At 40.7% G+C, this 16456-nt stretch overlaps 1 protein-coding gene and 1 pseudogene across 1 annotated transcript; one reads left to right on the top strand and one right to left on the bottom strand.

Annotated features, from left to right (window-relative positions):
- Positions 1-1145: 1145 nt before the first annotated feature.
- Positions 1146-4201, bottom strand: timm21 (translocase of inner mitochondrial membrane 21). Its single transcript, XM_085362434.1, has 6 exons — positions 3754-4201; positions 3287-3349; positions 3104-3201; positions 2905-2978; positions 2696-2801; positions 1146-1546 (listed from the first exon to the last, which is right to left on the bottom strand). The coding sequence occupies exons 1-6, from the start codon at positions 4040-4042 to the stop codon at positions 1454-1456; spliced, it is 723 nt and encodes a 240-aa protein (XP_085218560.1). The 5' UTR covers positions 4043-4201; the 3' UTR covers positions 1146-1453.
- A 3720-nt stretch (positions 4202-7921) lies between these two features.
- On the top strand, positions 7922-10262 carry LOC146625732 (uncharacterized; annotated as a pseudogene).
- Positions 10263-16456: the final 6194 nt, after the last annotated feature.

Genomic DNA, 16456 nt, shown 5'->3' with positions numbered 1-16456 from the left:
GAAGTTAAAAATAATAGAGGGAAAACAGACTAAATTCAAAGCAATCTTGCTAGCCATTGCTTAAAATGAGACATTAAGTTGAGACAAGTTTTAATATTGGTTTATTATTACGGTTTCCACATTCTATATGGAAAATACTTGCAAAAATGTAAAAAAGGGCACGTCATGCAGTACATAGCTCAATGCGTTACCTCCATCTAGTGGTGACTGTTTCATACTTCATTTCTAAAAATGTAATTCTGTACACAACAAATAAACTAAACTTGACAGGAAAGCATCCATAATATTTTCTAGACCTGTATTTTATGTATATAAAAAAAAGAGCTTAACATGTAAAAGATGTGTTAAATTGTCATTGGACCTTACACCCCAAAAACAACTTACAAATGAAGGAAGAATTGTAGCTCCAATGAAAATTATCTCTACAATAAACAAGAGCACTCGAGAGAGTGCAACTCCCCTAGAAGGACAAAGGCTACGCTAAAACATGGTTGTTTTATGATGTTTTATTACAACAAGCTCACATCAGCCTGGTTTTATTAAACTTGCTAACTTTAGCCGGCTTTTAATACACACTGACGTCAGCCTGGTTTTATTACAGCACCCTGATGTGTGACCTTTAACCTTGAAGCATTACATACTAAAATGATGTATTTTTATTATCTTTGGCTGTACAAGCTATAGAAACCTGAGATTTTAAGATATAGTTATGCAGTGTGTGAGTTTGTAAAAATTTATGGGGTCATTGTAACGCTGTAGGGCATTGTACTGAAAAAGTTAATGTGTTGTAGAGCTCTGTCCATGCGCTTTCATATGAAGTATTACTCAATATAGTTCCTTGAATTACACCCCCGCCCAAAGATTAACTTTGACCTTGGAGGGCTTACAATGAAGGTCCCCCAATGAAGGTCTAATCTATTGTTGAGAAGTTTGAAGCCAAAATATAGTGGGTAATATAAAGTTTTTACTGAAGTTCACATTTGATGTGAACTAAAATGAAAACAGCTTAAGCTGCTATTGGTATCTGCCATCGAACAAGATTTGAAAATGATATCTTGAAAACTGACTGCTAACAACAAACAGAACTTATTACATACTTCCTTCCCTGGGAGGGTCCAAAACACACACACACACACACACACACACACACACACACACACACACACACACACAGAGCTTCAGTTGTATGTTTGTTCCCAAGTGTTTTATTTTATTCAAAATCAAGATCACAATCTAGTAAAAAAAACAAACATTTATAAATTAGTAGCACGGGGCCATGTGATCCTTTGATCTCTGCTTTGCAAGGCTCTACACCAAATGCTACACCAAAGCTGTAATTGTTTAACAGCCTCTGACACTATGTGAAGGTGAATTCTCCAGCTTTTTTGTCCAGCAACACATCTAACACACACTCCTCATGCTTCCATAACGCTGAATCACACATCTAAGGTCCTTATCTGTTATCTTCCACAATTATAGTCCGTCTTGGGTAGACATCCATGTCCACAAATATATAACGAAACTCATATTTTCCAGTTTCAGGATTCTGTAAAATCAACAACAAAAAAAACTGGTTGATTAAACACATATAAAAACATCAGCGATGTGACGGCCATCACATATGAAACTAGGTAAAGCTTTAGGAAGACACACAGTGCCACTTACTGGGGATTTACACTTCAGTGTGAAATCTACCCATTGAAGCCGTTTTGTAACTGCAAAATCCTCTGAAACTCTATGACGTAACCTGACATGCACCTGAATCTAACTACACGTCACAGCCCGCAACCACTGTGATTGGTCTGTCCAGTACAGCCGATTTCTTCTGTGCATTTTTGGGAATACTTTTTTGCCACGTTTTTTCAATTTAACTGTGAGAGAACAACAATCACTGCCTCAATATAGGGAATAATAATTACAACATCAACATAAACTTACCCGTAATACACCCGCACAAGCATAAATGCTGGCAACAACGAGCCTACGATAGGTAGGCTACATTGTAGGCCCCACAAAAGCATCTTTTCCACTAGCACCTACTCGGCTTATCTCAATTTGAAAATTACTCAATTTTCTATTAGATGGTAGTACTTGTTACTAGGTACTTTTTGAGTACCTATTAGTCTGGATTTCCAAGCGAGCTGAGTCAAGCTGAAAATATGACATCAATAGACCACAAGCCACTGATTGAGCAGAGGGTGACATCACTGGGTGAGTCATGAGAGCAACTCCTTCATAAGAACACAAACCAACAGCTTGGTCCAATGATGAGATGCAGAGTTTTAGCATCAGTTTGGTAGCAGGTAAACAATTGGCTTGATGCCCTCCTGTGTCAGAGGTGTGTAGAGGGGCGGTTCAGCGGGCTCGGGGGCAATGGCAGGGTGGCTGGCTAATTATGCTCTCCCTAGTTAGTGACGACAGAGGAGTGCAGTGCTGCTTCACACCTCCATTTTTGCATTGTGTTTGTGTCACATACAAATAACGCCAGGGGACTTCCAGGTCGCCTTGCTACAACGATCCCACCTACATCGAGGTGGTACTCAAATATGATTAAAAATGACCGAAACTGAATAGAGCAGAGTCGAGTTGAGTAGGTGCTAGTGAAAAGACACAAAACATTCACCGCAGAAATGTCAATCAGTGCTTGTGCATGTATGTATTTCATAAGCTGGCTTTTGAGTGGCAGAATACCAACCTCTTTAGACTCTGTATGCACTGTCCCCTTCACTCCCGGCTCTGAGCCCTCAATGTAAAACTTAAGTCTCATATGCTTCATTCCATCCTTCAGGTACTCGATATGACTGAGGAGAAGAGACAAAGACTGCCATTATACATGTTAAGGCTACCTTAACTAAAAGCGGGCTTTGTTGCTGAACTTGTTTGACTAATTAACAAAACACCAACCTGACTTGCTGCCTCCTTCCTCGACGGGTGGTCTCCCCGTAACATTTGATTGGCTCACCAAATGCACCAATTACCTACATTTTCAATAAACAAGAAACTTTTTATATGACCTCATAAGATCATCAAGAGGACCTTAAATACTGAACTGTAACATTGTTAGCCTGGCCTCATGTTTGACAGTCACTAATATCGTTCATACCTCTGGGTGTGACTTGACTTTATCGAAGGCTCTCCCATACACTTTATTTGGACTCGCGAATGCAAACAGCTCTTGGAACACCACATACAGCAGCCCACCTGACAACACACACAGACGTCATTTCAAACAGGATGATGAATTGCTTGGGTTACGACTGCAGCTTTTTAATTCCGCTGTATTCACCTGTCACTCCAAGCCCGATGAGTACCACGATCAGGTAGGTGAAGTCCCTGCCAGCTTCTTTCACTGGAAGGCATTCAGTGTGGAGGGTTATTATGCAACAGCTGTGCATAGTTTTCATTTATATTAGGCAAAGTTAGAATCTCACTAATAAAGGCAAGTGTTTGTTCAGTTATTCAGTAAATAAACTCCTGGGTCATTTTAAGATATTTCCTCTGCTGCTGGTGATAATCAGAGCGATTGATTGCGATTATAAATACAATAATTGTGTATATTTTTGTCCCAAAACTGCTGCTGCAATGGAATAAATCATTGCTTGGTTAAATATAGTACATTTTCTTCACAGTGCCTACGGACAAACCCTAATGGTTTGCTTTGAAAATAGCAGGCTATCATGAAACTACGCTCCTAATATCTGAGTACATGTATGAGCACGACTTAAATCCTTTTTATTTCCTCGCCTTGCATACCTTTTTGTGCAGCTGAAGGCTTTGGACTCCCACTCTGGAACTTGGAGACTGACCTGTCTCGGTCCTCGGGGCTGCTTTTATTTCTGGCTGTAAAGTCGAGACAAATACCCCGCCGTCTGTGTGTTTGTATTAAGCAGCTTAGCACAGGCGAATTAGCCTCTAGTCCACTGTGGAAGGCCAGTCTTGATAATGTTGACACTCTCCTGTGCGTATGGATAAGCACGCTGACCTGTGGTGCTCTGTGCTGCAGATTTCGGTGCAGGACCTTCAAAACCTGAATATAAGCCATGATTTGATTTGAGCGAGCCCCTTCCCAATATCGCAGAACTACACTAACCAGCCTACTGTGTGGTTTAAGTAAACAAAACGGACTTAGTATACATGAATTCACAGCACTAAACTAACCCAAAACACTGGGCAACAGGACTGGTTAAAGTCAGTCACCGGATTTGTGCTTCACCGGCGCACAATATTGCCGTCACTCACCGTTAAAGCGACAGCGCAGCAATGAAACGTCACTCGCTCTTCATCATCGTCTACAGCGAAAACGTCTTCAACAAAATAAAATAAAAAGTTCCAAAAAAAATCTTTAAGAAAAAAAAAATTACCGTTACAACTAGAGAATGCATTTCCTGGAGAAAATGCAGTGTGAATGCTGATACATGAATATTTGTTTGTTTTTTAAAGTGCTGAAATATTTGGGAAGCTTGTTAAATTTAACTGACATACACCAAATCTTTCACCTATAAGCCAAAGTGCAGAAATGTTGAAAGCTGAAGTTCACACAGAAGACGAAGTTTCAAAGTTGCAAAGTAACTGAATATCTTCAAAATGTACATTAGAAAGAAAAAAAACTGAGTAATGACCAAAGAAAATTTAGAGTCAGAAAAAATCTAAATGAATATTAAAATCTCATATTCTTTAAATCACTTTAAGAGTGGAATTATGTTTTTTAAAGGTCTAAACACAAGAATCTCAAATAAAAAAAATATTTGCAAAACATCTGCTGTGTGTGTGTGTGTGTGTGTGAGTTTCAGCAAGTGAGTGAATTACCATGTAAGAGGGACATCAAATGAGCAGGTAAATTAGTTTTTAATAGTTGTTTTTTTTGTTGTTGTTGTTGTTGTTTTGTTTTTAGATCTGCAGATGTCTTGCTGCAGTCTTCACACAATGGGAAGTGTGTTAATTATGAATGTATTTGTCAGTTTTGGAGGTAAGTTGAATTTATTTGCCACAGACACTGACAAAATCTACTGCAATTTACTCCTGACTCCATGCACTCTGACGTGAACCTTGGAATGCATAATTTCATACTTCAGTTAATGGTTGTCATGTCCAAATGGTCCAAATAGACTCTGGAGCATTAGAAGAAGCTTTAGAGTAATTTTTCAGAAATTAGAAGTACAATAAAAAAGGTCAAGACTTAAAAAAAGGGAAATTTGATTGGAACAGGTTTTGATTTTATTCACATATTACACAGCTGTATTGCTGGCTGAACAGGCTCAGGCAAAAGCAATGCCGTGCCTGGCCTATCATTAAAGTTAGAGCTTGTAAAATCTCACCATTAGAAGTCAGTAGATTGCAGATTCCAGTCAAGTGAATTCACTTTTTCATCCCTCCTAATTCAAATCTATAAACCAAGCTACAGTAGCTCTGCTAACTCTGGTAATGCTGACTGTCGTTCAGTATATCTTTTGTTTGATCTTTTTATTTGCTTTTTGGACAAGTGAATTTACAAAAATCTCTTGAATCATATTTACTTTGGTGGACAGAAAAAAAACCTTTGTAGACTGTTTGGGGAACTTTAGTACAGTGGAACCCCAACTTACAAATACCCCATTTAATGAAAAAATCAAGTTACGAAGGCACTTAACGGCAATATTTCTGCCTGTGGTACGGCAAAATGCCCGTGTAACAAAATCCACTGGCTCTTATTGGCTGAGCCCACAATGCCCACAATTCCCACAATGCCTTCCGAATCATGTGACAACCCCCTTGGCTTTCGTACTTGCGCATTGCTGTTCCACTTGAACAACGTATCCGGTCGTTAAGTGATGACGTGACGAATCCTACTTCCAGGCCTAAAGTAGTCTGCGTTTAATATGGCTTTTGTGTTGTTAACATGTTTAATGTTTTGTATTTTCTTCTATTTAATCTCAAAAAGCTCCTAAAACAGTCAGTGATCACTGTTGACCTCCCTCGGCTTTTATTACCGCTAATCATTTATTTAAGCTCAGTTTTTAAAATCTTAGGATGTAACTACAGCCCAGCCCATGCAGCAGTATATGAATGACTAACCTCGTATTGTGGATGGATTATCTCAGTTGTTCTCCTGGCTGAAGTTTGGTCCTTTTACAGCATCCTGCCATGCGATTACATTTGTTCCTGACCACCGAGAACACTCACGTTAACTTTTATCGAGTGGGAAAAAAGTTAGCTTGTTTATATTATGCTAACATAGCTGTGTCGCTAGCGGTCACGTAGCACATCATTATATACCAGCTAGCCAAACTTCAGTAACCCTACAAACGTCACTGCTGTTTAGTTTTCTGTCTTCATTTATGCTGGAAGTGATAACAGAGCTGTACGTTTTAATTTGTTTCCAAAACCCCGCAGTCAGGACATGCTATATTGTATTTAGATAGACGCTAGCGAGCTAACTTCCTGCTAACTTCTAACTCCGTTAAATGTCATAAATTCCGTTTTCATGGATGCCTGGATGTTAAACTCAATTGTTACACCTGGTAGAGCAGAACGCTGATCATTTTATTAAAGATGGAAGACTTTAGACAGTTTTTCAACTCTCAGTAATGCCATAGTGATCGTTTGATATATGGACCTGCAGCAGAGTTTAGGCCCAGACACGGCTAGTGACGTCAGACTTAACGACCAGATTGTTGTTGCAGTTAGCAATTAGCCTATAGCTTATCGTTCACTCAAAAGGCGCGATGGGTGCTTAGACTTACGAAAATTTTCGACTTACGAAAGACCCTCGGGAACGAATTTATTTCGTAAGTCGGGTTGTGTTGATTTTTCAACAATGAATTTTCTGCTTTTAGCTGTATTTAGCAACCGAAAATATTATAGCAACACTGAAAAGACAAATCATTAACATTGTGTGGTCAGGTAGAGGTGTAGGTGTTGCTGTTTTAGTTCTCTTTCTGTAACAGAACTTGAAAAAACTGAGTCAGTTGTCCTGACCAGTTCCTGTCTGAGGTTCAGACCATCAAGAACGTAACTATAATATTGAACCTGAAGTATGATGTTCCTACCCACCAGGGAACCACTGTGGGTTCAACTCCTCCTGCTGAGCTCATAGAGCAGCAACCCACTAGTCCAGAGGCAGAGTGAGAGACTGAGATTACCGAAAAGCACCACTGAACGACACAGGAAATCATTCCTGCCTGTGGCCATCTCCCTGTACAACGCATCCACTTAACACACTGTTTGCTGCTACAACTACACATGTTTCTTTTCCAACTATTTATTTATGAGTGACTTATGTATGTATGTATGTATATATATGTATATATTGTACTATTCTTAGTTAGTGTATTGTCTGTCTTGTCTTAATGTTGGTTTAAAATGGAGCACTGTAACAAAAAATAATTTCCCCCAGGGATCAATAAAGTATTCTGATTCTGATTCTGGTGGTGTAGCATCACTTTCATCACTCACTCCTGAACTCCCGTGAAACATAACAAGGCCTCTCTAAACATCAGTAATGTGAGACACATTACTAAGAAAACATGAGAGATATATTACTAAAAAAAAACATGGCAGTAGGTGTTGGGTCTGCGTTTCCACAGGCCCCGCTAGTTTAGAAACTTATTCTCGTTAACGACAGAAACAAGACGAACATCTTTTGGTTGCTAGCAAGGGAAGACTGGTCGGAACCCAAGCTCTTGGAGCTGAACGCTCCTCACCTGTCTTCTAACCAACTTCATCTAAGCAGCCTTCCTCGCAGCCTTTTATTTCCAAGACACAGCAGTTACAGTACACACAAGCACCTCCCATTGTAAAACCCCCCTATGGTTACAAAAGACAAGGCACTGTGTGTGTACGTGTAAGCACGTGTGTGAATGTGTATGCATGTGCGAGAGTGTGTGTGTATGCATGTATGTGTGAGAATGTGTTTGTGTGTGTGTATAGGTACGTGAGTGTGAGAATGTGTTTCGGGGTGCGTTTGTGTGACCTCCTGCTCACCAAAAGGGTAATAAAAGCAGGAAGCTTACCACACAAGAAACAGAACTTCCAGATAGGATGCGCCTATAATAAAACACCTCAGCCTCCCCCACCAACAGAGTGGCTGGAGAGGTGGTATGAGACAAAGGAATGTCTTTGATCCTATAGTTTGAACTAAGACTTACAAATTTAAGTAACACAATGACAACATTTAACAATTTGACTCCAACAGTAGGTATCCTAGTAATTAATGACCTCATTATTTAGGGTGCTATTATTATTGTGCTTTAGACTCTACAGATTACACAGAGATTTCTCCCTCTGGACTGTTTAAAGGGCCAGTTTACATGCTGTCAGCCTTCAAATGTATGCATTAGTCCCCTCCACCATTGTTTTACTGCTCATGTTCACATCTACAGTAAGAAAATGGAGATAAGCAGGCAAATAATATAAAAGGACACGATGCTGCAGAGTAACTTTCTGTCTTTTCTGATTCACCATGTTGCATCTTTTCACAGGAGTGACTTAAGGACGCCTGTAGCCTTCACTTATCTACTTATATGATAATAAAGTTTAGTGTAATGTAGATAAAGTGTTTTCTTTTAATTTTATAACATGAAACTTGCATCAAGTATTTCCATGGTGACCGTTCTAGAATTCTGCATTAAATAAATATTAAATAAATGAAATAAAATAAAAATAAATCTGACTTTAATTTAATTTAATTTAATCAGACTTTAAAAACAGCTCATCTGTACAACAGAAACCATCGAGCTCAGAGTTTTTTCATTTCTGCATTTCGCATTACACAATTTACACAATTTGGACGGTATTTGACAGTTTGTGTTCCCGACTGTGACACAAGAACTACATTTCAACTGAAGCAAGTAGAGGAATCTACAAACCCATCAGGGTATATGACAGGTTTTTTCCTTCTTCTGCATTTTAGCAGTTTAAAGAATTTGACGTAGTTTTAAAAGCTGACAGACTGAGAATCAACTTAAGTAACAATCGGTAACTTCTTATTTCTTTGACAGGTGCTGTTCATGTCGAACAACACTGCTGGCATCTTCCAGGCTACAGGGCTCAGTTAAGACTGAGATCCATCCAAACCAAAGCTCATGTAAAATATCAGGTGATTTCTCAGGACCTGAGAGTGGTGATGTTTAAATGTCTCCTTTTATTTTTAGATTGCAATGATGGAGTTCCTCAGTCTTCAGCAGGAAAGCAAAATCCCACACATCACTGCTGAAGACCTGAGAGATTTTTCTGGTGGAGAAGAGCAAACAGACACTCAGAGAGCAGTGAGTTATTGTGATACTGACCATCCACCTCAAACCTGACAGTCTGTTTGTGATGAAGTGTAAATGCTGAGAGAAAGCCTCTGTTTATTTTCCTTTGAAGGCTTTGGGAGTTTGAATTGGGGGATTTTGGAGACAAAGAAGCCAAACCTCTTCTGAAACTGGTGAGACTAGAAAACTCACAAGACTTGTAACTTGGAGGTTTATTTATTTTGTTCACATAACATCTAAACAAAACTACACTGTAAATGTGTTTTGTGTTTCAGGTGTGGGCAGTAAATGTCGTTAATAAAATGAGGGACAAGGAATTTCTTGTCTGGATGCTCCTTAAATTTCCAGAGTTCATTCCTCCTAAATTTCAGTGAGTTACATCTGACAATTATTAACAGTCCAGCTACAGTTTCTGTGATGCTTTAAATATGTTTAAAATATCATTATCATAACATTTTTCTACAGAACAACTAAACTCCTCAGCATGGTGAGAAATTACATTGAGATTCTTAAAGAGAAGCAGCAGGAAGAGCATAGCTCCAAACTGCTCACTGCAAGTGGTTATAGAGGTAGTTCCCCACACCTTGCAGGGCTTCTGGGAGCTTCCTACTTGCCCCCTCTTGAACATGGCCTCCTAGAGTTTGAGCATACTCTCCACCAGTGTCACAAAGGCCACTTTGGATTGTGTCACCAAAACTCTTACAGCGATGGATAGCAGGCCACCTGTCCCGCTCTGTCAGAGATAACATAGTCCAGAGCATTCTGAGGGAGATCAGACAGAAACATCCTCCAGAAATTCTACTTACCAACCTTGCAAACTTTGCATCAGAGCTGCTCACTACAATTGCTGATGTAGCAAAGAACCACATATGCAAGAACTTCAAGCCCCCTTCTGAGCTTCCACCAATGTCTGATGTTCCTCCCAGTGAAGAACCTCCTTCTGAAAGCCTGTCAATGCCTGATGTTCCACCAGTTGAAGAGCTTCCTTTTCAAAGTCTGTCTTTCAAATCCATAAAAACATTTTACTTGTAAACTTGTCACTATTGAAAGGGAAATAAACAGGCTTCCCAATGGTGTAAGATTTATTGCCACAAATCATTCTTACAACAAAGAAATTATCAACCAACAACTAATTTCCTACTTGTTTACATAACACTGTTCTCTTCAGGACTTTCAGATATAAAAGTATATTTACGTGGATTCACCTGTGTTTGCACCGTTTTGTTATGAGCTGTTGCATCTGTGGATGCCAAAGAGAAAACGTTCATAATAATGGCTGGATACTCAGCTGACTATACCTGTCTTCTGCATGTAGCAAAAGTGTTTACTAGTATAAGACTGTAGAATTTCTATTTACAAAGAAGTTACCAAAACTGTTAATACTTCCATGAACCACTGAGCAAGGCATATTACTTGATAGATGCTATTAGAAATGCTTTCAAAAGGCATCAACAGCATAGATACAGTGGATATCATTCAAAGAACAATGCTTTCAAGCAGAATGTAAACATTTTTATTTCTGCTGTTAATATGTTGTTATTATTATGATTGTTGTAATTTGACATTTTAATATGTTTTAAATGAGACAAAATTAAATGTTCACACTTCAGATGTTTTGGTAAATCAAATTTTTTATTTAACTGGTCAATCGTAATTTTTTATGGGTAAGATGTTATAATAACCTGGTTCACTCAGTGACTCTGTCTCCTAAAAATCTTTAATTCAGTTCAATTCAATTCAACGGTATTTACATATAAATGGATTAAACTGAACTGAATTAAAGAAAAAAAACCAACAATCCCCTATGAGCAAGCACGTGGCGGCAGTAGGGAGGAAAAACGACCTTTTAAAAGGTTCAGGGAGGGGCAGCCATCTGCCGTGGCTGGTTTGGGGGGTGGAGCCGATGAAAACTTTGTACACAACAAAATATTTAAGCAAATATGCTTAAAATGCATGTTTAGGCACTTTAAGTAACTGTTAATATTTTGTTGTATATTACTGTGAAGTCAATTAAGTGAATGGTCTCAAAAACCAGTTGCACTTCTTTTTCTTTTTTAGTTTTTCTTCTGGCATGTTGTCATCTCGGGCCTCTGGATTTTCTCGTTTGGTAGAACTGGCCTCCTCTTTTTCTTGCTGATTCTCCTGGAGTGTCTCGGCTTGGGCTGGAGAATTTTCTGGATTGTTAACGCTGGCCTCTTTTTCTGAACTTGACTGATGTGTTGTCTCTATTTGGCTTTGAGTTTGGCTTTGAGTTTGGCGTACTCACAGTGGGTTCTTTGTTCCTGTTATTTGCGCTTTGCAACTTCCTCTTCTAGAGTTTTCTGAGTTTTGAGGATTTTCTCATGGAGTTGTTCGATCTCTTCCTGCTGTTTTTTACTTGGGCCTCCAAATCAGCTACTCGAACGGTTTTCATGTCTGTAGAGTCTGTGTGTGGAACTTCTGTAATTTGTGTTGAAGCGTCCACACTCAGCTCTGCAGCTGTCACAGCTGTGTTGTCGTCTTTAACAGGAGCTGCATTCACCACAGGGGTGAAGTTCTCCTCGGGTCTGTTTCTGCAAGCCTGTTCCAGTTGTTGTTGGAGCTCAAGAATGTTTTTTTCAGCATTTTCTCTGCAGCACTTTAGCTGCAGGCGAAGCCAATCATTCTGTGTTTTAGGTTTGTGGTTTGCAGCTGTCATTTTGTAAAGATTGGTTTTACACATGTGCTGAGCCTCCTGCAGGAGGAATCTCAGCGCACCCACTTCATCAGTCTCATTATATGGATGTCTGCCATCATTTGGTATTAAGTGAGGATTAGGCTGTGGTTGAGATGGCCCATCATTGGTTCTAAGGTCATGATTAGGCTGATGTTGCAGAGGCCCTTGATTCGGTAAAAACTGTGGATTGCGTCAATGTTGCCCAGGCCCATTATTGGGTTTAAAGTGGGCATTGGACTGATGTGGCCAAGGCCCTTGATTGGGTCTAGGGCTTCTGGCTCTGGGGTTTGGTTTTGCATTTTTCTGCATTTTCTTCTTATTTTCACCCTTTGGCTTGGCAGCGTCAGATGGAATCACCTCATTTGGTGCCCGGTTTTTCCCTCTTAGGTTTGGGTTTGCTGCATCGCTCTTGAGTTAGGGCGGACAGCGGCCAATGAGGTCCCTTCCTGGGGATCAAGGTTTTGCTGCATACATTGCATTCTTCTTGTCTTTGGTCTTACAATGTCCAATAAAGTGTCTTCTATTCGATCAGGGTTTGGGTTTCGTTGCATACACTGAACATTTCAAATCTTTTTCCTAAAAGTTGGCTCGTGTGTGTAGCCTGTCTTGTTAATGATTTTACTGAGTGGGTTGAGGCCAATGAAAAACAGCAGTTGGAACAGAACATCTCCTCGGTAGATCCTGCAGTTGATGGCGACTGTTCTCCTGGCGTTAAATTAGCCTCTAGTGTTGTTCCCTGCACCCCCCACTGATTTTGTGATGAAGGTTCTTTCGGTCCTGTTGATCTTGTACAGTTCTAGCCATTCCAGGATCCATGTCAGGGACATTGACTCATCTCGTTCAGTTGTTGGCATTTGCTCTTGCTCAGATCTCTGCTCTGTGTGCTGACAGACATCTGCTCTCAGTGTGTCATTCGCGCTCACAACATCTCTGCTCCGTGCATACCGTTATAAGTGTGCCACAGAACCAATCACAGACTTGGATGCAAAAATTCTGATTGGCTGTTACAGTCTCCAATCAGCTCGCTAGCTACTGCATTCCGGAAACACGGTCCAGAATGTAGCTAAGTCCATTTTCGGTTAGTATTTTTTATTATTTTATTTTAATATATATATTTTAAGACCATTGTTGGTTTTAATCTAGTTTAAACCAAACCACTCCACTGGATTTAGCTACATTCTGGACCGTGTTTCCGGAAGGAGCAAGAGCAAATGCCAACAACTGAGCAAGAGGGGCTGTTATTGTGTGTGTATATGGATAATAGCAAACACTGAAATACATTTCTTGCACGCAGAAATGAATTTTGTTAGCTCAAATTAAACTTTTCTTCTCTTAAAAAAACGTTCTCCTCAAAATCCAACATTTGCGCTTACAATTTTTTTTTAACGTGCGCTCAGAATCGAGGCACAAAAATAATGTCATAGGTTTCTGCCACTGTGGCAGTTGGTCTACTCACTGAAACAAAGACACCCATTAAAAAATATGAAACTGGTGAAGAAAGCATGGATCTTAAACTGGAAGTGAAGAAAAACTATAAAAGATATTGAAAAGATAATTAAAAGCTGAATAGTTCAATGTCTTGGCTTCGTTTTAAAGTTTGAATGGTGTCTTTAGGTGCACATATGTAGAAGCAGTTGAAAGAGGAGTACATTGAATGAGAATTTGAAGAGTCTGCCAATTGAAATACATTATACATTTTTGTTGAATAAAGTTGAATCTTTAAAAAAATCTAAAAGTTAGAAATGACAGAAATAGAACCACACATGTCTAAAAGAAGAAAAATCTAATGGTGTTTTTCTAAGTTGAGCGCTGTTGAAGGAGATAATAAGCGAAAAATGTACAGAATAAAAATAGCATCTCAATACTGTCAATGCTTAATCAGCACTAATTGTGTCGTTACTTATGTTAAAAAAGGTTCTTCAGTTCACATCGGGCAGATAGAAAGAAAAAATTAACATCAATCAAACATGCTTTTATCTTTCGCCACACTCTGGCTACAATCAGGCGATTTCAGTTCATGTGAGAGGACAAAGTTGTGGAGCAATATAGCAATACAGCTTTTAAGGAGTGGAGATGTGGACATTACTTTCATTTTCAAAAGGACAAGTGTGTGATGGTAAAGTGCAAACTGCATCCAAGATAGAAACAAGAGCAATATACTGCTAATACAACTTTGGCTCTTTAGAAGCATCTGAACAGACAACATGGTAACGCAAAGACCAGAACCCAAGAACCCAGAAAGATTTTGAAACTGAGTGTTTGCTAAACCCGGCCCAGCACCCAGACCCTAAACTTCTACAGGTAACAAAGTAGTGATGTGCATTCTGCCTAGTAGCCTCAGTTTCTTCCTGTTCATATTTTACAGTACAATTACAGGGAAGATCCTTTTGAAGTCTCTCTGTGCTGGTTTTCATCTTTTCTTTGTATTTTTGGCTTTGTTTACACCTAAAAACTAAAAGAAAGATAGTGCGTGTGTTAACCGGTAATTATGTGACCATGCTTTTCAGGTCATTTGAGAGAGTACTGAGAAAGTTATGTAATAAGTAGTGTAACAAATTACGTTCTCTGGCAAGTATTTAATTAATGTACTCCATTACTTTTATGAAAAGTGACAAATAAAGTGTAATACATTACTTCTTTTTGAGTAATGACCCAAACACTGCTTCACCAAACACTGTTTCACTAAAAAAAAAAAGAAAAACACCCAGCACGCCCCTGCGGGCGGTTTATCCTTCAAGCTCGGGTCCTCTACCAGAGGCCTGGGAGCTTGAGGGTCCTGCGCAGTATCTTAGCTGTTCCCAGGACTGCGCTCTTCTGGACAGAGATCTCCGATGTTGTTCCTGGGATCTGCTGGAGCCACTCGCCTAGCTTGGGAGTCACCGCACCTAGTGCTCCGATTACCACGGGGACCACCGTTACCTTCACCCTCCACATCCTCTCGAGCTCTTCTCTGAGCCCTTGGTATTTCTCCAGCTTCTCGTGTTCCTTCTTCCTGATATTGCTGTCATTCGGAACCGCTACATCGATCACTACGGCCATCTTCTTCTGTTTGTCTACCACCACTATGTCCGGTTGGTTAGCCACCACCATTTTGTCCGTCTGTATCTGGAAGTCCCACAGGATCTTAGCTCGGTCATTCTCCACCACCCTTGGGGGCATCTCCCATTTTGACCTCGGGACTTCCAGGTTATACTCGGCACAGATGTTCCTGTACACTATGCCGGCCACTTGGTTATGGCGTTCCATGTATGCCTTGCCTGCTAGCATCTTGCACCCTGCTGTTATGTGCTGGATTGTCTCTGGGGCATCTTTACACAGCCTGCACCTGGGGTCTTGCCTGGTGTGATAGACCCCAGCCTCTATGGATCTTGTGCTCAGAGCTTGTTCTTGTGCTGCCATGATTAGTGCCTCTGTGCTGTCTTTCAGTCCAGCTTTGTCCAGCCACTGGTAGGATTTCTGGATATCAGCCACCTCCTCTATCTGCCGGTGGTACATACCGTGCAGGGGCCTGTCCTTCCATGATGGTTCCTCGTCTCCCTCCTCTTTCTTGGGTTTCTGCTGCCTGAGGTATTCACTGAGCACTCGGTCAGTTGGGGCCATCTTCCTAATGTATTCTTGGATGTTCGTTGTCTCATCCTGGACTGTGGTGCTGACACTCACCAGTCCCCGGCCCCCTTCCTTCCGCTTAGCGTACAGCCTCAGGGTGCTGGATTTGGGGTGAAACCCTCCATGCATGGTAAGGAGCTTTCTTGTCTTTATGTCAGTGGCTTCTATCTCCTCCTTTGGCCAGCCTATTACCCCAGCAGGGTACCTGATCACGGGCAGGGCGTACGTGTTGATGGCCCGGATCTTGTTCTTACCATTCAGCTGACTCCTCAGGACTTGCCTGACCCTCTGCAGGTACTTGGTGGTTGCAGCTTTTCTAGCGGCCTCTTCATGGTTCCCATTCGCCTGTGGGATCCCCAAGTACTTGTAACTGTCCTCTATGTCTGCAATGTTGCCTTCTGGTAGTTCAATCCCCTCAGTTCTGACTACCTTCCCTCTCTTTGTTACCATCCGACTACACTTCTCCAGTCCGAACGACATTCCAATGTCATTGCTGTATAGCCTGGTAGTGTGGATCAGTGAATCGATGTCTCGTTCACTCTTGGCATACAGCTTGATGTCATCCATGTACAGGAGGTGGCTGACAACTGCTCCGTTCTGTAGTCGGTATCCGTAGCCAGTCTTGTTAATGATCTCACTGAGGGGGTTCAGGCCTATGCAGAACAGCAGTGGGGACAGAGCATCTCCTTGGTAGATCCCGCACTTGATGGTGACTTGTGCTATGGGCTTGGAGTTGGCCTCTAGTGTTGTACGCCACATCCCCATTGAGTTCCTGATGAAGGCTCTTAGGGTCCCATTGATCTTGTACAATTCTAGGCATTCCAGTATCCAGCTGTGGGGCATTGAGTCATAGGCCTTCTTGTAATCAATCCAGGCAGTGCACAGGTTGGTCAGTCTGGTCTTGCAGTCTCGGCTGATTGTTCTG

This window comes from Diplotaxodon limnothrissa, linkage group LG9 (assembly GCF_057381915.1).
Source record: "Diplotaxodon limnothrissa isolate DT_005_m linkage group LG9, D_limnothrissa_male_GT1.1, whole genome shotgun sequence".
In the NCBI taxonomy this organism is placed as follows: Eukaryota; Metazoa; Chordata; class Actinopteri; order Cichliformes; family Cichlidae; genus Diplotaxodon; species Diplotaxodon limnothrissa.
This window is presented reverse-complemented; position numbering and strand designations above follow the sequence as displayed.

Coding starts and splice junctions, on each gene's coding strand:
- timm21 (XM_085362434.1), bottom strand. CDS start 4,042: ATGGCTTATATTCAGGTTTTGAAGGTCCTGCACCGAAATCTGCAGCAC. Junction 3,350..3,753: donor GCCTTCAGCTGCACAAAAAG/GTATGCAAGGCG, acceptor AATGCCTTCCAG/TGAAAGAAGCTGGCAGGGAC. Junction 2,802..2,904: donor GGAAGGAGGCAGCAAGTCAG/GTTGGTGTTTTG, acceptor TCTTCTCCTCAG/TCATATCGAGTACCTGAAGG.